Consider the following 23086-nt stretch of genomic DNA (forward strand, 5'->3'; position numbering starts at 1 on the left):
AATTTGTTCCAAGGTAAGGTAGTTAGCGTTACTATGTCACTTCCTAAATATAAATGATGAGTCATTAAAGTCAATTTGGTATTTGGTATTAACGGAAGTGACGTTCTCATTCTAGAAAGAATTTGATTGGACAAAAATCTATGTACCACAGAATGCAAAAGAATCTGCTTAAAGTTAATTTGATCAACATTCAGAAGCACGTTATACAGGTGAGCTAAATTCCGCACAATTGTTATTTTTGTTATTGTCTACAAAAACACTCATGGTCAGTAATATAACACATACAATCTGAACTTTGAATTACATTACAACTGCAGAGTAACTGAACATGCAAAAGTAGAGATCAGATTAACTGAAGTTTAACTGAAGAAAACCACAGTGCCTATAAAGGGAAACATGTCTGTATGGGCTAGTCAACAACATCCTGTGACAAAGCTGCTGTTGTGAGCTAAATTTCACGTAGCTTCCAAGCACTTATCTCTTCTCTTAGAAAGAATTACATCTCGTACAACATGGGAAAATTTTGAGAATTTTGTTTTATGTATATATTTCTAGGACAAACGCCTGTGAAACGACACAACTTCCCAAATTGATTTTCAAAGAAGGTTTCATTTCGTAAAGCTAATTTAAATATTTAGGATAGCTACTTCTGTAATTCTAAGAAATCCTCAGGCTTCCTTGTTGCCGGAGAGCACAGAGTAAAAATAACTTTCAGAACAGCGAAACCGTTACCAAGAATGAGGATGTTAAAATATGTTGTTGTCTACAGTTTCAATGTCTGACATCACATGCTCATCATATGTGTGCTTTACTCTAAGGCATTTGCACAGTTTGTGAATTAAGCACTGAGAGAGGAAAAAGAGGGAGGGGTAAGCTAAATAAACACAACTACTGATGTCTAGTTATCTCTTTGAGCTAATGCGGTCTCTCTGGGCATATGCCGGGCCTCAGATGCAGATTGAGTGTGTGTCTGCGGTAGATGGACTGCCTGTATGTCTTCGTATATATGTTTGAGAGAAAAAACACTCCTTATTTACTTCAGAAATTAAGAACCTGAATTTGGATTATTAAACATATGTAAGTGTGCTGAGGACACACAAAATGTAAGTACAAACTGATATGTTTATTTGGCTTTAATTTCATAGTTTGCCTTAATTTATGATCATGCTTATATTCAGTGAGTTTAAATGGAAATAATTATTGAAAAAAGACCACAGAATCATAGTCGAAAAAAAGGTTTATCGTTTTCTTTCATTTAGGTTAACTTGTAAGGCTGTTAAAATATTAAACACCTAAAAATCGTATATTTTATGTTTTGCACCAGTGATTATTTTCATCCAATGGAAACCATTTTCGTATCATAAGGGTAAGCAGTCAGTTTATTAAATATTTAATTTGTTGTTTGTTTGTATTTGTACAGTATGATAAGATTGAATTTGTCTGTGACTGTCTATTTATGCTCATGGAAACAATATTGATTATGTTTTTTAAAAACTAAAGTGTAAACCACTAAACTGTGGTGAAGTCATTATCTCGTTTAGCTCTTATGTGTGAACTTGAAAAATGTTTTCTTATTTTATTTAGCACCCAGTATGATGCATTTATCAAACTTTCTGGTTTTCTTCTGGACTGTTACTGAACTCAGAGTAGGGAATTGGGGAGACTGACTGGGGAGACGGTGAATATAGGTGTGATTGCAAGTAACAAATACATTATTTTTTATAAAATGAACAGTGAATTAAATGAAGAGTAATTAAGATGATGATTAAATTTTATTTTTAAGGATGGGTTGTGCTTGTAGTGACCAGTATAATCCCAAAGACTCTAGAGGGCATGAACATTTTAATTCAAACTCCAACAAATTTCATGTAAGTATTGCTGTTTTTTTTTTTTTTAATATTGAGAACACACTTTACAATAAGGTTCATTAGTTAACTACATTAGTTAACATGAACTAAGAATGAACAATACTTCTACAGCATCTGTTAATCTTAGTTAATTTCAGTTAGTTATCATTTTAAAAGCATTATTAAAATCACAAGTTAGTTAATTATTTAATGGACTGAACTAACTTGAATAAACAACGAACAACTGTATTTTTATTAACTAACATTAACAAAGATTAATAAATAGTGTAATAAATGTAGTTAATTGTTCGTTCATGTTAGTTAATACATTAACTAATGTTAAAAAATGACACCTTATTGTAAAGTGCTACTGTTTATATTATTACAAATGCATGCATTTCTATGACATGTTATTGTTTTACAAAAACATTAATGAATAAGTAAGTTAATTATTGATTTACAGCTGTCAAGAGATCACAGGAGGCAAGACAACGATCTAGGTAAGAATTCAGGAAAGCAGTTTTCTTTCTAAAATCATTTTGAATACATTATATTAATAGTGCGGCTAGGTGTAGATCTTGTGTTCATACTAAAATAAGCAAATATAAAAGCCAGAATCACGTCATGTTGTTGTTCACATGTTACGCAACAGAGAAAAACAGATAGAAGAGATTTTAATGTGTTCATTTGAATTGCATATTTTAACAAATTTAATTTCCTTTCTAGATGAAGACATTGTTATTGCTCAATATGACTTCCAGCCTGCTAGTGACAGTGACCTTCAGTTCAAAAAAGGCGACAAACTCAAAATTATTAAAGAGTGAGTAAACAATCCAGGTGCTTTTTTGTTAATATAACTGTAAGATTAAAATACAGCAATGTTTACAATTAATTAAAAGCCTGCACTGGTAGAAACTTTGTTAACTAATAAAGTGTGAATGGTATAATAGGCACAGTTTTAAGCGAATAGCTAAATCACGTAAAGATGTCAGACCATTTGTTGTTGCTCATGTTGTTCCAAGTGTATCATTAAGTATGGTTAATATTTGCTGTACGTAAGCTAAAATAATAATTAAAAAAGCACACAAAAACAACACAATAAAAAGATTAAAGATTCATATGATTACAATAACTAACTATATCCTATGTTTTTCGTCAGGAATGGTGAATGGTGGTTGGCAAAGTCCTTGGTCACTGGTTATGAGGGATTTATTCCGTCTACATATGTGGCAAAAGTACACACACTGGAGGTGGAGAGGTACTGTAGCAACAAAAATGACCAGTATATTAATGTGTTTCAGCAATAGCGCATGGGATAAGCGTTGTTAGTTGTTCTGAATATCAGCACTGCCGAATTTCGGCCTTAGGCACTGAATGTTCCTTCACTGTTATACATAATCACATCAACATTCTTAGAATGTCACTCCGGAATCTGAACTAACTGTTGTATAATTTGCAGATTTCATCTGTGACGAATGATACTATAAAGGCTCTGTTTTCTGTTCCAGATGGTTTTTTAAAGACTTGAGTCGCAGAGACACAGAGCGTCTTCTGCTGGCACCAGGAAATAAACCTGGCTCATTTCTTGTGAGAGAAAGTGAAACAACCAAAGGTCAGATGCCAATACTTTTCACGCCATCATTGATTGTAATTACATCAGCAGTTCACTCCTTAGAGTCACACAAAAGTTTGCAACATTTCAGACAGTTCTGTTGGTAACACTTTACAATGTGGTGTCATTCGTTAACACTACTTTCAGTATTAATAAACAGGAATCAACAATACATTACAGTATTTATTAATCTTTGTTCATGTTAGTTAATAAAAATACATAAAATACAATAAAGGTGCTTTAAGAGGTTCAAGCGATGCCATAGAAGAACCATTTTTGGTTCCACAAAGAACCATTCAGTCAAAGGTTCTTTAAAGAACCATCTTGTTCTTACCTTTTTATAATCTGACGAACCTGCTTTCACCACAAATAACCTTTTGTGAAACAGAAAGGTTCTTCAGATGTTAAAGGTTCTTTATGGAACCATTTAGACAAAAAAGGTTCTTCTATGGCATCGTGAAGCACCTTTATTTTTAAGAGTGTAGTTCAACTGTTACAAAACACAACTTGTGATTTTAATAATGCATTAGTACAGGCTGAAATTAACATTAAGATTAATAAATGCTGTAGAAGTATTGTTTATTCTTAGTTCATGTTAACTATTGTAGTTAACTAATGTTAACCAACGAACTTTATTATAACGCGTTACCGTTCCATTGGTGCAGAACAGTGTATCATCGTTATCTTTTCTAGCCATAATGTAGTGCAGCACACTGTAAAAAACAATTTGTTGAGTCAACTTAAAATAATTTGTAACCTGGCTGCCTTAAAATTTGAAGTTCAGTCAACTTAAAAAAAGTTTATTCAACTTGAAATGTTAAATTATACTAAGTGACAACTTTAGCAATATTTGAGTTGAATCAACTTAAAAATTTAAGGCAGCTGGGTTACTTACCCATCTGTTAAGTTTAGCAAACACAAACATCTAAGTTGTTACTTAGTACAACTTAACATTTCAAGTTGACTAGTTGACTAATTTTAGTTGACTGAACTTAAAATTTTAAGGCAGCAGGGTAACAAATTATTTTAAGCTGACTAAGAACTGTTTTTTATTTTTTACAGTGCAAGAAAAAAATAGTTAAGTTTCTACCATAAACAGAAAGAAATACTGAAGAAATGACCTCAGACCACTCAAACTGAACTAATTTTAAAGCAGCACTGGATCCACAGCTTTAGAACTGTGTTACTTTTATTTGATTTTGATCTAATCTTGATAAAGTGTGCATATGTGAATTTTTCAAAGTTTGCAGAGCCTCATCTGCTGCTTTTTTTCAAGTTCACATGCAGAGAGCTGAAAGAGCAAATAAATGTCAGCCTATGTACTGAGATCTGTGATTTGCTTTGAGTGGAGATATTAATAGTTTTCTTATTTTATTTGTCTACTTGTAGAGCGATGGGAAATGCGGAAACTAGTCTTCACTGGAATTTTCTTATTTTACGCAGATAGAGTTTGATTACTTTAATACTTTTTTCAGTTTTTTTTAGTTCAGAGTCTATAATTTAGTCACCAAACGTCACCACGTGAAGTACCAAAACTTGTTAAATAAGTTTGTGTGTGTGACTTATTTTATTTATTATTATATAATTATTATATGATATATTTTATGATTATATATTTATTATATTAAATTCATATATTTATTTTTCTTACCACTTTTTGTTTTGTTTTAAGTGTAAAGTCACTTAATTTTGATACGTTTTTCAGACAACTATATCTATATGTAATTTTGTTTATAGATATTTGTTCTGAAAATAAGACAAAAATACTTTTTTGCATGCACTGTTAAATCAGTAAATATATGAAAAATATTATTGTTTAGCAAAGAAGTAATTAGGGTACAACGGGGCTAAAGGCACACCACACAAGTTGTTTATTTTGTTTAAAAATCGTATAAATGTATGAGGTGGCAGGGGGGCCTTTTTACCCCACATGTGGGGTAAAAGGCTCACCAGCATGGGGCAAAAGGCACACCTTTAGCTAAAACAGTGTTTTTTTAATAATGTCTAAGTTAATACATGTTCAAAACAATCACTTTAGCAAAGTTTGTTCTATTTTCTGCTTATTTTGATAATTAAAATAATTCATTTTTGTTCAATAAATGTACTGTCATTAAATATGTTAATATAAAAATATATATTTCAAAATACATAAAGCCATTATAGATTTACAGTAGTAATAACAAATTATATTTTATTATATTATTAATATCATGTTTTTAAATATGATGGTTTCATTCTAAACATAGTGATTATCTCTAAGATGGACACCAACATTATATATGTGACCCTGGACCACAAAACCAGTCTTAAGTCGCTGGGGTATATTTGTAGCAATAGCTAAAAAATACATTGTATGGGTCAAAATTATTGATTTTTCTTTTATGGCAAAAAATCATTAGGAAATTAAGTAAAGATCATGTTCCATTAAGATATTTTGTAAAATTTCTACTGTAAATGCATGAAAACCTAATTTTCGATTAGTGATATGCATTGTTAAGAACATTATCTGAAGAAATTTAAAGGTGATTTTCTCAATATTTTGATTTTTTTGCACCCTCAGATACTTGATTTTTAAATAGTTGTATCTTTGCCAAATATTGTCCTATCCTAACAAACTATACATCAATGAAAATATTTATTCAGCTTTCATATGATGTATAAAACTCAATTTTGAAAAAATGACCCTTACGACTGGTTTTGTGATCCAGGGTCACATATGATATTTACCATCTGAATCTAACCATGTCAACAAATGGAAAAGTCAGCTTTCTATTAATTCTCATGTTAATTATTGTGCCTTTTAGCCCCAACAGCAGGGGCACTTTTTACCCCAAATACCATACTTTTACATATTCTTTCGTTATTTAAAAACTGCTGTTTTACTTATCTTAATCAAAACTGAAAATCATTGAAAATATATTTATTTTAGTGATTCTCATTTGCTACTTAAATCCACAAGATTTTGAAAACATAAAATATTAGATAAAGTAAGCACAGAATCAACTTTGCGCTGCTGCCCATCATCGCGTCAAGGATCAGCCAAATTTGCACGTGCATCTTGATGTTTCGGAAAGTGCTACGCCACATTTTTCTGCCATGAGAAAAATAAAATCACGGCGCCTTTTAGCCCGGTGTGCTTTTAGCCCCATCGTACTATATTTACGTTGCTGTAAGCAATGTCAGCCATTTCTGAACATGCAAAATTATTCAGCATTTCTGAGAGTTGTCTTAAAGCCATGTACACTGTAAAAAAAAACTATTTGTTGAGTCAACTTAAAATAATTTGTTACGTGTCTGCCTTAAAATTCTAAGTTCAGTCAACTCAAAAAAAGTTTAGCAAACTTGAAATGTCAAGTTGTACTAAGTGACAATTTAGATATTTGAGTTGATTCAACTTAAAATTTTAAGGCAGCTGGGAAACTTCTCCAGCTTTAAAGTTTGACAAACCAAATTTTTTGTAAAGTCAACTCAAATATATAAGTTGTCACTTAGTACAACTTAACATTTCAAGTTGACTAAACGTATTTGAGTTGGCTGAACTTAAAATTTTAAGGCAGCAGGGTAACAAATCACCTCCCTGATTTATCATTTTACAACAAGGGTTGGTTCTCATGTTGTTAGGACACATATTTCAATGTTGCACAGTGACTTTTAATGTGCACTATTTTAAAAAAAGGTTGGCTGGCTCTTTAGAATTTTTCTGTTCTTCCTAAAAATAAGAACCCACTGATCAGCCATGTTATTTAACTGCTGTTTCTGATCCTCTGCAGGTGCTTTCTCTCTGTCTGTAAGAGACTCCACCCCGGAGCAATGTGATGTAGTAAAGCATTATAAGATTCGAGCCCTTGATAACGGTGGTTACTACATCTCTCCCTCCACAACCTTTTCTTCTCTTCAAGAACTAGTGAAGTATTACTCCAGTAAGTACTCAGAGCAAAGACTGCCTCTGTGCCAAGTACATTTTCTGTTCCTTCCACTGTATACTTTCTGTGGTCGTAGCTGTGAGAGCTCGACAAACAGTTGCTTTAACCACCAAATAAATAGGTCAGCTCGTCTCAGTTCACATTCCGCACTCTCGCCCCATTTCGGTTTGTTGTGTCTTTTTATAGAACTGTTTACAAGTAACAAAAACCTGCTTCTGCATTTTGGTTTGGGCACCTCTAGTGCTTTTCTCTAGACAGAATCAAAAACTATTAACCATGGTTTCATTTCAGTCCGTTTGGTAGATGCTAGTATTGTTTAATTACATTTGTGACTCTGCATTCTTACTTTCCTCTGAACATTCTTGCTCTTTTCACAAACTTCTTTATTGTACATGTAGGGACATCAGATGGTTTGTGCCAAAAGTTAGGAAGTCCTTGTAAAACTGCTGACCCTCAGAGACCGTGGGCTCAAGATGAGTGGGAGATTCCCAGAGAGACTCTGAAGATGGTGAAGAAACTTGGTGCCGGTCAGTTTGGAGAAGTGTGGATGGGTAAGAAGCGGAAGATAGTTCAGTTGCGCAGTGTTGCCTTTTGGTAACAAATCTTTATTCTTTCTTTGCAAGCACGTGATTCATATGCAGCGGAGATGAAATGGTTAATTATGAGGGGATGACTTTGAATGAAATAATACAGATTTCCTTTTTGGTCACACTACATCCTGCTGCTCATTTGTAAATTTTTTTCTGGCATGGTACAGCATTTGGAAGACTCATACACAACCAGTCAAAACTTTTTGAACAGAAAGATTTTAAATGTTTTTTTTTTTTTTTTTGTTGTTTTTTTAATGAAGTCTCTTCTGCTCACCAAGCCTGCATTTATCAGAGTACAACAAAAATAGTAATATTTTGAAATATTTTTACTATTTAAATTACTGTTTTCTATTTGAATATATTTTTTAAACTGTAATTTATTTAGGTAATTTCAAAGCTCAATTTTTATTTTATTTTTTATTTCATTATTCCAGTCACGTGATCCTTCAGAAATATTCTGAAAAAAAAAAAAAAAAAAAAAAAAAAAAACACAAATAAAAACACAAAAAAACAGAAAACAGCTCAAGAAAGTTCAGATGAACAGCATTTATCTGAAATAGACATCTTTTCTAACATTATAATTCTCTTTATCATCACTTTTGACCAATTTAAAGATTCTTGCTAAATAAAAGTATTACCTTCTATAATTTCTCAGGAAAAAAAAAATGATATTGACTCCAAGCCTTTGAATGGTATATGGTACAATGTTACAAAAACTTTTTATTTCAGATAAATGCTGATCTTTGGATCTTTATATTCATCAAAGAATCCTGAAAAAACATTTGAAATATTGATAATAATATTAAAAAAGCAGCATAGCGACTTAAGACTTTTTGAGCAGCATATTGAAATGATTTCTGAAGGATTATGTGACGCTAAAGACTGGCATAATGATGCTGAAAATTTAGCTTCGATCACAGAAATACGTTTATGTTTTAAAATAGAAAGCAGCTATTTTAAATAGTAAAAATATTTCAAAATTTTACTGTTTTGCTGTACTTTGGATTAAATAAATGCAGGCTTGTTGGGCAGAAATATAATTATTAATTAAAATAAAGTAAGATTAAAAAAACTTACTGTTCAAAAACTTTTGACTGGAGGTGTATTTTTACTCTGAGTAACAATATAACCTTAAAAATCTTAATTTAATTTAATTTAATTGTTGCAGTGATACCTTGATGTAACAAACATAAAATTCTCAAAATTGAATTAAAACATTTTAATAAGACACTACATTTCATCAGAAATTTAATTAAAATTAAAAAATGAATATGTCCTCGTATTCATCTCACTTCAGAGTAAAATTCTTGTAATACTGGCCTTGATGTTGGTTGTTCAAGGGCGCTTGTCAGTGTGTCATGTGGTTTTTTGTGATATTGTCATGTTTTAGCCACATCAGTAAAACAATTAATTGAACGCCAAAGGGGTTTTGACTTTGACCACCAGGGTAAAGATTAATCAGATGGTGCGAAAGCCTCTGAGCCATATTCTCCCACTGTACTTCACATGCTCTTCCAGACTTTCACAACATTGTATTTTTCTTTAAATCTTTCCTTAATTCTTTAAACAAACATACATGTTTAACTGAGAAGCAGAATGGCATAATATTTGTTTTCATACAATATATCTTTTAGATTAGTTTCCTAAAGCTATATTTAGAAAGATATATGCCTAAAACAGGAACAGACAGTAAATATATTAAAGATGTGTACATATTTTTACTTCTAACCTAGACAAAAGGACCAATTAAAAAGTTTTTACAGCATACCTACTCATGAATGATTAGTTCTAGGCCTTTTCTCAAGAATCTAACCATGAGGCTAAAAGTATAAATTGTTTTCATTGAGCTGGGATAGATCAATGAGATTTTCATCACAAGTTTATTTAATATACCTGCATGTGCCTGGGGCTTTTGTTTGTAGGATACTACAAAAACTCCCAGAAAGTTGCCATCAAGACTTTGAAGGAAGGCACCATGGAGCCGGCGGCTTTCCTACAGGAGGCTAATCTGATGAAGCAGCTCCAGCATGAGAGACTGGTGAAATTGCATGCCGTAGTCACCAAAGAACCCATCTATATCGTCACAGAATACATGGCTAATGGTTAGTATTACCACAATGTTAATAACCCCTAAACCATTTGTTATTCAAACTATAACATAACCATCCAAACTATACAATTGTTCTTTTCCTATTCAAGGAAGCTTGTTAGACTTTCTGAAGACGGATGATGGCCATAAATTAAAACTTCCCAAGCTGATCGATATGGCTGCTCAAGTAAGAATATTTCATTTTTGTCATGATTTCACTTCATTGTCTTAATATCTGTTTTACTGGCAATGTAGATTTGAATCTTTCTGAAACAAAACACATTTAAATGCGTTGCATGGAAACTTGCCCATTGATTAGTGTTGATTCGTGCAGCCTCTGTACATCAATTTCAGCTTCTGTAACTATTTTTAGAATTGTTTGGCACCCTATACTGTCAGGGACATGTCAAAAGGAAATGGTCTTTGGTCTTGTAAGCCCATGGCCTGAACATTTTTAGATCTCAACACTTCTAAAAGCCACCACAAATTTAGATTAATATCATCCGGGCAGGATATTACGTACTTTTTTCCATCAGTCTGAAGCCCCTAACATGCATGACTGTGATCTTGCTTTCTGTGTGAAAGCAACTTCCTGTTAGAGCCCACTATGTAGCTGCTAACGTTTTTATGGTCTGCATTCTAAATTTACTGGTAAATGCAATGATATATGCAAATGGTTTATGTATTTATTGAAAAGCGAAAACCATTTAAACCATCTAGTCTATTCTATTTTAAAACAAGCTAAAAAAATTGCCTTTGATGATACACGTTTTGCATAAGAAAACTTGTTAAACTTGTTACCATCAGGGGAGACGATTCAGTATCTTGATGTGTACATGTAAATGTAATGTGGTCAAAATGTTAAATAGAGAATATAAGAGAATATAAAAGGTTATGTTTGTACCCTGTTCTTGTTGTTAAATAATATAATTTGATGCTGATATGGCATAAAACAACATAAATGAATACATAGATTTTTGGATTTTACTGTTTTTTTCAACTGCTTACACACATTTTCAAAGCTTTGCCTCTATTTTTAAACACTTTACACACAAATCCAAGAATTGCACACACAAAATGCAAATTGCCTTACATCTCTTGCAAAATGAAGCACTGCATTCAAAATATTTTGGATATATCATATACACACAGTTATTCAAAACCTAAAGCTCTTCTTTCATGAGCTCCTATGTACATTTCCGTACAAGATTGAAAGTAATTGGCAGAGAGATGTTGAGAGAATTCACAGTGAACAAGAAAGCAACTGTAAGCATTTGCGGTTGTGAATAAAGTACTACACAATACGAAAGAAAAGAAATACACTCCCAGTCAGAAGTTTTTGAACAGTAAGATGTTTTTAAAGAAGTCTCTTTTGCTCACCAAGCCTGCATTTATTTGATCCGAAGTACAGCAAAAACAGTAAAAAATGATTATTTTTACTATTTAAAATAATTGTTTTATATTTGAATATATTTTAAAATGTAATTTATTCCTGTGGTTTCAAAGCTGAATTTTTAGCACCATTACTCCAGTCACACGATCCTTCAGAAATCATTCAAATATTCTGATTTTACTGCTCATAAAACATGTAAATTATTTTTTTCAGGTTTCTTTGATGAATAGAAAGTTCAGAAGAACAGCATTTATCTGAAACAGAAATATTTTGTAACATTATAAATGTTTTATCCTTACTTTTGATCAATTTAAAGGTCTTTAAATAAAATAATTAAATTTTTATAATTTCTTTCCCCAGAAAAAAAAATAAATACTGACTCCAAGCTTTTGAATGGTATAGTGAATAATGTTACAAAAGCTTTTTATTTCAGACCAGTGCTGAACTCATGTGACACTGAAGACAAAGTAATGATGCTGTAAATTTAGCTTTATTGTATATATTTCAATATATTACTTTTAAAATATATTCAACTATACAGCAGTTATTTTAAATAGTAAAATATTTTACGATATTAATGCTTTTGCTGTATTTTGGATCACATAAATGCAGGCTTGGTAAGCAGAAGAGATTCACAAAAAAAAATAAATAAATAAAAATCCTACTGTTCAAAAATTTTGACTGGTAGTGTATATCAACCATGTGTAGTTGGACAGAAACCAAACATAATCTTGAAAAAGGTTATTATTCCAAAGCATGTTCCAAGGCCTAAAGCCATGATTGGTTGGTGTTAAGTAAAGCAATGAGTGTTTGCACAAGTGAGGTTAGTGTGAGGCACAGATGAATTAGTGAATCAGATTAGAAATCAAGATAATTCCTGTTAGATTTTTGTGTGTTACATAGAGAAGTGTTATATTTTGCAAAAGAGTCAAAGGCAGAAAATTTGCGAATGGTTTTGCAGATTTGGTGTGTGGTTCTGGTGTTTGAGTGTCAGATTTCAGAAATTGTGTGACAAGAAAAGATTTTGTGTGTAAGCACAAAATCTGTAAATCTGTAAAAACTGTAAATAATAATAATAATAATAAAAACAACAACAACAACAATAATAATAATAATAAATGACAACACAAATACAGTATTATAACTGCGTTATAAAAATTACATTTTTTTAAAAGTATCCCATATATAGCCTATAATATATTAAATTTAATTTCTCATGAAATAAAAGTGCACCATTGTCTGTTTTTTGTGTTAATTGATTGTCAATTAAAAAAAGAGAAACCACACTATAAAAATGACCACATATGAAGTATTCCACATATAACATAAAAAAACTAATACATTAATTGATACATACATATTTTAAGTGATTTTAAATAATAATAATAATAATAATAATAATAATAAATGACAACAAAAATTATAGTACAAGTTTTTGAAATAAGTATTTGAGAAACCACACTATAAAAATGACAAATTATCCAAATATAGCATAAAACAATACAATACATGCATATTTTAAGTGATTTTAAATAATAATAATAATAAATGACAACAAAAATTATAGTACTTTTTTTTATTAAAGTATTTGAGAAAATGCATTATAAAAATGACTACAAATGTCTGTTTTTCATGTTAGCTGATGATTGTAACAGTAAATAATGCCGCTCATACATCAACAGACCTCTTCACTTATTTCTCTCTATGTAACAGATTTCAGAGGGAATGGCTTTCATAGAAAGGAAAAACTACATTCACAGAGACCTGCGTGCCGCTAATATTCTTGTCTCTGAGACCCTGCACTGTAAAATAGCAGACTTTGGCCTTGCCAGGATCATAGAATCTGAATACACCGCACAAGAAGGTGAGAACACTAATTTATTCCCTCAATGCAATGTATTTTTCCACTACCACAGATTAATTGCCGCCAGTAAGTGCTGACATTTGATTTCTAATGCGACGAACTGATATATATGACCTTTAAGAGCTACTGATATTTAAAAACAGCTTCTTTCCGTTATGAAATTTCCATGTCTATTTTTTTTAACCACATAAAGGCAAAATTTGTGTTTATAGCATGTTTTTGATCATTAATTTTCCATGCATGAACCTCTGTTCCACAACATGTTTATGAGAACCCCGTTTATCGCCTGTCATCGCGTCTTTTTTACCGATCAGGTGCAAAGTTCCCTATTAAGTGGACGGCCCCTGAGGCCATCAACTACGGTACTTTCACCATCAAGTCAGACGTTTGGTCCTTTGGAGTTCTTTTGACAGAGATCGTCACATACGGCAGAGTACCGTATCCAGGTAATGGGTTTTTCTCTCTTGGGTTTCGTTTTCCATTCAGAACAGTGTAGGACAGATGGGTAGATCTTTAACAACCTGGCTGTGCTTTCCTCACAATTTCAAGGCATGACGAATCCGGAGGTGATCCGCAACCTTGACAGGAATTACAGGATGCCTTGTCCAGATGGATGTCCAGAAGAGCTCTATGACATCATGGTGAAATGCTGGAAGGAAAGGCCAGAGAACAGGCCCACCTTTGACTACCTACAGGACACACTCAATGACTTTTTCATTGCTACCGAGGGCCAGTACGAGATGCAACCTTAACCTCAATAGATGAACTGAAAAGGGGATGCAGGAAATACATATGGAATGAAAGGATGGACTAAACTCCGGACCATAATATGGATTATGGGGAATATACTCAAGCAACAACAGTGGATCCTTGTATATTAGTAAATATTTTTTTACACATACTGTATGTCAATTTTGTTAAGGTTTAGTGAATTTCTAATATTTGGTTTGTCTTGTGGGCTTCTTGGGGTATTTCATAATTCTTTAAAGATGAAGTGTGTGCTTTTTTTAGCTAAGTTACTTTTTTTTCTATCACAGCTGTACGTATTGTTTGATTCCCCTTGAACACTGTGGCTCTGAACATTGCTCTGTTTGTTTGAGCATTTGACCAACCCAGCACAACATCATTGGCCTAACCAATGAGATTGGGGCGGGGCTATCTGTTTATCCAGCCAATTGGAGAACAGGTGTTTTGCCAGATATTATTTATGCAATTCAGTTTGGTGATTTTATTCACACAGAAATCACACACTTCAGGTTGAAGGAGTTCACTTCCAAAACAAAGATTCACATATAATGTACTCACCCATTGTCATCCAAGATGTTCGTGTCTTTCTTTCTTCAGTCATAAAGAAATTATATTTTTTGAGGAAAACATTTCAGGAATTATCTCCATATAGCAGTTTCAAAGGGCTCTAAATGATCCCAGCCGAGGAAGAAGGGTCTTATCTCGTGAAATGGCCATTTTCAAAAAAAAAAAAAAAAAAATATATATATATATTTTTTTTTTTAACCTCAAATGCTCGTCTTGTCAAGCTCTGTGTGTGCATTCTGGTTCAATAGAGGTTATGTCAAAAGGCTCCCGTCTCATTTTCTTCTCCAACTTCAAAATCGTCCTACAAAGTGAACATGCAAAGAAGGTCAAACACCTTTTACAAAAAAAGGTAAAACAACGATGTAGGATGATTTTGAAGTTAGAGGAGAAAATGGGAGGTTTTTTCAACAGAGTACGCATGCGCATGGCAGAGCTAGACAAGATGAGCATTCGAGGTTAAAAAGTATATAAACAGATTGTTTTGCTATATAAGACCCTTCTTCCTTGGCCGGGATTGTTTAGAGCCCTTTGAAGCTGCATTTAAACTGTATTTTGGAAGATCCACTATATGGATTCCTGAAATGTTTTTCCTTAACGTAATTTCTTTACGACTGAAGAAAGAAAGACATGAACATCTTGGATGACAAGGGGGTGAGTAAATTATCTGTACATTTTTGTGAACTACTCCTTTAAACTTTCTGATTAAGCTTTTGGAAAACCACACTGGGTTTTAACAGCAGGTGAACAAGGTCCTCTTTTTATCTTAGTCAGAAATTTCAATAAAACCGTGCACAGATATTAAACATTATTTCTGCACATTACCTATGACTCACTTGAACTCTGAACAGATTTGGATGCGTTTTAAATGAACTGACTGCACGATCAGTGAAGTTTCATGCAGGAAACCATAAAATGATCACAGTCATTAGTTAGACTTCCTCGTGAGATAACCGACTGTGAATGTTCCGTTCATCAGGAGTAGATTAAAGAGTTAGATAACAGTCAAGAAGTTTGTGATTATGTGATCATATGCACTACTATTTAAAGATTTGTGGCTGGTAAGACTTTTTTAAATGTTTTTGAAAAACTCTCCTATGCTCAAAAAGGCTGCATTTATTTGATCAAATATACAGTAAAGATGGTGATATCCTGAAGCATTATTACAATTTCAAATAACCTTTTCAATATATTTTAATTAACTTAAAATTTTCCTGATAATTTACTCATCCAAGATGTTCATGTCTTTCTTTCTTCAGTTGCAAAGAAATTACGTTTTTGAGCAAAACATACTATATAATGGACTTCAATGGGGATCAACGAGTTGAAGGTCCAAACTGCAGTTTCAATGCAGCTTTAAAGCACTCTACATGATCCTAGCTGAGGAATAAGGGTCTTATCTAGCAAAACGATTTGCCATTTTTTTAAAAAAAGAAAAATGTATATACTTTTTAACCACAAATGCTCATCTTGCACTAGCTCTGCGATGTGCATGTGTGTTTTCATGCATTGTATCCACCTTATTTTTCCCATAGGAGTGGGTGCAACCATTTGTACATTTTTTGTGTTTTGCTTCCGGTCTCATCCACTTCCAGCTATTTTTAGCTGCACAAAAAGCTATGTTTTGATGCTTAATATTGCAAACTGGTGTGTCTTACTATATTATTTTAATGTATTATCTTAATTATGAACACACTGGTTTGTAGTGCAAACTGTTTTACCGTTTACTGCACTTCGATATTCTTATCGTTATTTCCCTATGGTGGATTATGAACCGGACGTCTAACACATTACCAGAATACCTACTTCCGCACTGAAAAATAAGGTGGATAATCACATTGTAAAGTTTGTGTGTGGTTAGTTCCTTCATCTGTGTACTTTGGTTCAAAAAGGGAGGATAGGGCAAAAAATCTCATTTTCTCCTCCAGTTTCAAAATCCTCCGACATCATTGTTTTACCTTTTTTTGTAAAGGGCATTTGACCTTCTTTGCATGTTCGCTTTGTTAACATTGGGTCGGTACTTTCGCCTACGTCAGTGGTGCCTGCAGGTGTACAACTATATGCACTGTGCGTACCATGAGCGCTCAGACTGACCCGGGAAACGTCCAGCAAATATTTCAGCAGTTATTATATGTGTCCAGTATTTCTGTCGACTAAACCAGCCATGTCATTAATTTGCATATCAGTATTTTGAGTCGATGCTTTCACAATCGATTCGCATTTGTTCAAACCGTTCTCTCACTGTTCCTCCGTAGTAGCCTAGTACGATCTCATAAAAATTAGATTATTAGTTTTATTAGATTTTTAGTTTCAATTTAGGGCATATGCAAAAGTTGACTTTGGTGTGCATATTATGATACGCAGTTTTGGCATACATATAATATGCACCTACCCCCAACCCACCCCTAATCCTACTGCGTGTATAAATGGCCTATTACGTCAAATAAAACAAAAAAGGTTTTACATTCAATCTACCCATAAAAGTGAAAAGTATTTTAAAAATACTTTAATAATAAATAAATTTATAATTTGTATTATACATCTCTCATTCGGCACGAATGCAAATGTTTACCACAAGAGGCTCTGGCGCGATCACCTGGATTTTTTTCCTTAGCAGAAACAACTAGGCTACAGATAAGAATAAAACATTATTCGGAACTATAAAGAGTTTACTTTTATTTGTGTATACAATACTAAAAACAAAACATTGTGCTTTTGAAAAATAAAGACAACAAATAGGGTGCGGATTCCTTGAACTTGTGGTATAGTCACAAAAATGAAACAAAAACAAAAACAAAAAAACTTGTTAATATGTTCGTTATTTAAGTGAAATAAATTTTGTTCAGGACTTTTGTTTTATTCCTTTTATGTTGTTTTATTCTATTTTTCTCTCTACACAAAAGCGCTGCAGGTGCGTGATATGACGATGTGTAAATCCTTATAATTCTGATGTTTGTGCTGCTATTTGTGCATGCACTAAGTTCTAATTTAATTTAAATCTAATTTAACGTTCTAATTTTTCCATTTAACTGTTAATTATCGGTCAACCAGCGTCGGATGTCAGTCAGGAAATTTAACGTACTGAACCGCATGCCCTGCATTCCCAGCCGCTACGCCACTGATGAAGAGGTAAATTTGAGAAAACTAACTTGTGTAGTCAATAGGCCCATTTGGACCAGCAAGTTTTGTTTTTTTTTTTTTTTAGTCGTGAATATCCACTTCATCCAAAGCACGTGAACACTATGGCCAATCAGCGATGTTTAAAAATCGGCACAACAGCGCTTGAAAATGTGAGTGGGAAATGGACGTTTTTAAAATTTCAGTCCTGAAAGTACCGAACCGATACCATTTGACAGCCCTAATGATTATGTAATGTGTGAGTTCGAGCTAGTGCAAGATGAGCATTTGTGGTTAAAAAAGTATATAAATTTGTACTCTTCTTAGAAAATGACTGGGTTGGTTTACACTTTGTAAACACAGGGTCAGTACTTTTGCCTACATCACTCGTGCATGATTACATAATGTGTGAGGTCGGGCTAGTGCAAGATAAGCATTTGTGGTTAAAAAGTATATAAATTTGTATTTTTCTTAGGAAATTACTGCATTGGTATACACATCGTAAGCACTGGGTCGGTAATTCTACCTACATCACTCATGCGTGATTACATAATGTGTGAGGTCGGGCTAGTGCAAGACGAGCATTTGTGGTTAAAAAAGTATATAAATTTGAACTCTTCTTAGAAAATGACTGGGTTGGTTTACACTTTGTAAACCCAGGGTCAGTACTTCTGCCTACATCACTCGTGCATGATTACATAATGTGTAAGGTCGGGCTAGTGCAAGACGAGCACTTGTGGTTAAAAAGTATATAAAATTGTACTCTTCTTAGAAAATGAATTATCATTTCGCTAGATAAGACCCTTATTCATTGGTTGAGACCTTTGAAGCTGCGTTGAAACTGCAGTTTGAATCTTCAACTCGTTGGCCACCATTGAAGTCCACTATATGAAGAAAAATACTGGAATGTTTTTCTCAAAAACCTTCATTTCTTTTCGACTAAAGAAAGAAAGACATGAACATCTTGGATGACATGGGGGGTGAGTAAATTATCAGGAAATTTTTATTCTGAAAGTGAACTAATCCTTTAATAAAAGAAGCCATTTTAAACTTAACTGATATTTCAAATAGCACCCTTTTAATTAAAAATGCTTTGGGGCATGTCTCTCCTCTTTCCTGGTGTAAACTGCTCTGGTGGCTCAGATGGATATGAGAATTGCCCAGCATTCATACAGCTCCACTCCCTGCCTTAAACTCACCCCTGGGGCTTTATATGTTTGTAGATAACTGAGTGAGAATGCAACCAACACCCAAGAGCTGTTCCTGTGGTTTCCTGCCTGCCAGTCGGCAGCTGAAACAGGAAGCAGTGAGTCAGCATTCCTCTCACGATAAGCACTCTACGCCTCGGAATTCCAAACATGCAGTTGAAGTTCTTCTCAGCATTCATGTAAAATCAAAGGTGTCCGTTTAATCGAAATATTTATGAGAAGTGCATGCTAAAACCTTTTTTGTTTCAGCGGTGCTTTCCAGCTGTGTTAATGATGCAAAGCTTACTATATATCGTTTCATATATTAAGTAATGTTGCTTTGGTGGAATGATAATATTTAACAGAGGCTGATAAATTAACTGGCTCATCAGTCACTTTAGTTGGCTTTGTTGACTGTGCCAGTGGAAATGAATCATTATCCAGAGTGCATTTTACTGTCATGCTCTTTAATGAGGTCATTATCTAGCTTTTCACTGCAATATTAGATTAATGCATCATTAGATTTGTGAAACGCATATGACTGTTTTTTTTTTTTTTTAATAAGACAAATAGGAGGGCTGGACTTAGAATCAGCAAGCTGTCTGTGTTGGCCAGCTCTCTAAGCAGTGTGATTTACGTACGGAAGACCAATTATTCTAATGCATCATCGCAAATTGCTTATCTGCAAAAACCTCAACCCATTATAAAGATTACAAAAGAAGGTTTTCTCAGAAAAAAAAAAAAAAAAGACAATGAGCACCTGATTTAAACATCCAGGTTGGCCATATTCCATCCAGGCTGCAAAATCTCTTTATGGTTCCACTTACTCAACATCATCTCTTGGCAGAAGCAAACTGTCTGATATTGGATCATTAAGTCCCTGGAAATGTGCATTTGAGGCCAAAAGTTTGCTTTTTTAAATTCCAGAACTGTAAAATCCATCTGATCAGTGTCATAAGCAATTTTAAACACTTTTAGCAAAGAGCAGTTACAAATTATTACATTTGCAGCACAGCTTTAGAGTATGCTGGAATATGTTTTTGATAATATAATAAGATAATAATTTAAAATAAACATAGAAAAGGAGCATATATCAAGAAGCTTTGACAAATTTTAGAAAGTAGGCTTTTTTAGACTGATATCCCGAAGAACCGTGCTGATTCTAGAAAACAGAACCTTTTGAAAAACATTTAGAATTTTCAACGGAATTCTATTTATCTTATTCTTCAACCCAGAAGTAAGCCTATGGGCAAGACTTACGGTTCCTTAGCTGCTATAGGGAAATAACGAGAAGAATAACAATGTGTAAACAGTAAAACTGTTTGCACTACAAACCAATGTGTTCATAATTAAGATAATACATTAAAATAATCTGGCAAGACACACCAATTTGCAATATCAAGCAACAAGACAAGCTGTTTTGTACTAAAAATAGCTGGATACAGATGAGACCGAAAGCAAGACCCTTAAAATTTACAAATGGCTGCATCCATTCTTACGGGAAAAATAAGGTGTATTGGATTTTGGGTGTTTTCAAAGTCTGAATTTGAAGATATCATAACCTCAGAAAAGCAAAGGCTGAATGTTTTAGTGGCTGTAGTTTGAAGCGATGTATTCAGGTCTACCACATTTTCATTTCCTATTTCTGTCTCTCTCAGTCATTTCCACCAGGGGGTAGTCAAGCACAGGAGTGATTTTGTGTTGCTTTTAGCACTGAACATCTGTAGCTCTGATAATGTGCCAGAACACATTATTTGACATAATAAATTATATCTAGGGTCAAACACTGCACTTTTCTTCGAAAACTAGCTTGATAAATCATCTGCCAGACAGTGAGCCTCAATATATTTTAATTAGATGCTGACCCAGTGTCTGAGGTTAATCATGGCAAAACGAACTAGTCAGCTCTTCAATATGCTCTTTCACTCAGACTTTATCAATCTATATATGACAATATATAAATAATATTCTGATTATGTTTTGGCATGTTCTTAAAGAAATGCCATTCTCTTCTATATAACATAATAATTTGATCCCAATTAAGTTATATTAAGGATAAATATAAATTCTGTCATCATGCATTTGCCGTCACGTCGTTTTAAATCCGTATGATAGCCTATTCTTCTGTAGAAGAATGCTTTCAGACGAAGGCTGTTTTAATTGTAAATTGCGACTGACGCTTTAGCTTCACATGGGAATCAAAACCCATGATAGTTTTATGTGGAAAAACAAAGGAATGTTTTTATTTGTTAACTGTTATTCACTGACAATCTTCAGGACTGGATTCATGGTTGCCAGGTTTTTACAACAAAACCCGCCCAATTGCTACTCAAAACTAGCCCAAAAGTAGCCCAATCGAGTTTTGACAGGGGACCCCCGTTAAAAATCGCGTTCCGGGGGGTAAAATACACGTTTTAGCGGGGTTCCTCTGGTAAAGTAAGCATTCCAAATTAGCACTAAATATCACGTTATTGGGGTCGCTTTAACCCGCAGATATGCAATACAACAGTGTTAAAGTAGCCCAATTCCGCGGGAAAACCGCGGATTTGGCAACACTGGTCTGATTTGGGCACAAATCATTTAGAATGTTTTAGTTCAACCGATTCATTGAAAGATTCAATCGTTGTTGACTACTTCCTTCAAGAACATGTCGGTAAGCGTTCAGACGTCATGATTTCATCATCTGTTTATCAGACGTTAAAGACTTATATCCTGTCATGAACCATGACACTTTTATGGAGCTTTCCCATATTTTTGGAAGCTTTAGAGCTCCGTTTGTCATTAATTTTATCTGCATTGAAAACAACAAGAACTCCAGCTGATTCAAAGTGTTAGTTTTTTAACTACAGAGGGTGAGTAAATCAGTTTTCGTTTTGACAGTTCCTTTACTATCTCTGTATCAAATGTGTGCAGCTCAAGGCTGGTGGTCTCTCTGTAAACTCGAGTCAACATTTTGCTCCACAAGCCTTTGCCTGTTCTGATAAAGATCACTTCAGGGCCTCTGACCTCCCTGCAGTCATTCTGTCTTTCAAACAGAAATACTCTTGTGTCATGTGTCATGTCTCTATATAACATTGTCTAAATTACTGGACTTGCAGTAGAGAACAACAAAACAAAGATTCTGACCGACATGTTTTACAAGCAATTGGGAGACTGTAGCAGCAGAGTCACAGCTATTTCTATGTCATACCAGGGAAGAAAATGCACTTGTAAAACTAATTGCTGTTATTGTTTTCACATAACACAACATGATAAAAGCACAGACAGACAGCAAAAGGGTCTCTGTTAGATGCATTTGATGTAACCTTTGTCCTTGGGTTGACTTTGCTGTGCTTCGTTTCATTTACTCACCCGAGATGGAAGACCAAAATATTCTCCTCACAATCGTTCCATCCCTCCCTTCTATACTCACCATCAGTGGAAAGAGAGTGATATGAATACAAAACAGTAAGGAAATAAAGCAGAACACAATCTGATTCATTGTCCCAGTCTAAAGATGGATCCAGGTGGGTATTCTCTCCTTACCTGACTAAACCGACAAAAGCCTCCCTTTGTTTAATGACTAATAAAGTTCCTTGCAAAACAACCTATATTAAAAGTAGTATGTTTTTTTAAAAAAAAAAAAAGTTTCTAACTTCTATTTTTTAAATATTTTTTAAAAGCTTAAAGTCTGAAAGTTTTTCTCTGAGAAGTTCGGAAAAGGCAGACAGACCTATACAATCTCAGATCATAATAGACAACTACAGAACCTTTTTGACCTCATCAGACTGATAAGAACCTACAAAAATCGTTAGATTAAAAAAACACTCTCAGCTGGTTGCTAGGAGCTGTTGGCATTTTCTTTAGTTGTTAGCATATTTTAATATGTGGGTAGCATGTTTTAGCACATTGTTGGCATGTTAACAACATGTTAGTCTTGCGTAGGCAGGCAGACATTCAGACTGACGGCAGAAGGTTTGGGAACCTTGCCACTTTGAATAGCTAAGGACCACCCAAGAGGCCATATGACTGACAGGTAAATCCACCGGAAATACTATATAAATCAGCCAATCCGATGATGTCGAAATTCCTAAAGTGTTTCCAATTTTGTGTGGCATATGCATCAGACGTTCAGCCAGCGGTCCGACTAACATGTTAGCAATTCACTAAAACA

At 33.7% G+C, this 23086-nt stretch overlaps 1 protein-coding gene across 2 annotated transcripts; it reads left to right on the forward strand.

Moving 5' to 3' along the window:
• Positions 1-847: 847 nt before the first annotated feature.
• Positions 848-14828, forward strand: blk (BLK proto-oncogene, Src family tyrosine kinase). Of its 2 annotated transcripts, none has more exons than XM_051139438.1 (15): positions 848-1103; positions 1325-1366; positions 1646-1688; positions 1784-1868; positions 2311-2347; positions 2574-2667; positions 3007-3105; positions 3356-3459; positions 7230-7379; positions 7781-7933; positions 9895-10074; positions 10172-10248; positions 13168-13318; positions 13633-13764; positions 13868-14828. In XM_051139438.1, exons 4-15 carry the CDS (start codon positions 1785-1787, stop codon positions 14068-14070), a joined length of 1464 nt encoding a protein of 487 aa, XP_050995395.1. In that variant the 5' UTR covers positions 848-1103; positions 1325-1366; positions 1646-1688; position 1784; the 3' UTR covers positions 14071-14828. The 2 variants fall into 2 exon arrangements, with proteins under 2 accessions (XP_050995395.1, XP_050995394.1); XM_051139437.1 differs by having other exon boundaries at positions 849-1103; positions 1585-1688.
• Positions 14829-23086: the final 8258 nt, after the last annotated feature.

This window comes from Labeo rohita, chromosome 20 (assembly GCF_022985175.1).
Source record: "Labeo rohita strain BAU-BD-2019 chromosome 20, IGBB_LRoh.1.0, whole genome shotgun sequence".
NCBI lineage: Eukaryota > Metazoa > Chordata > Actinopteri > Cypriniformes > Cyprinidae > Labeo > Labeo rohita.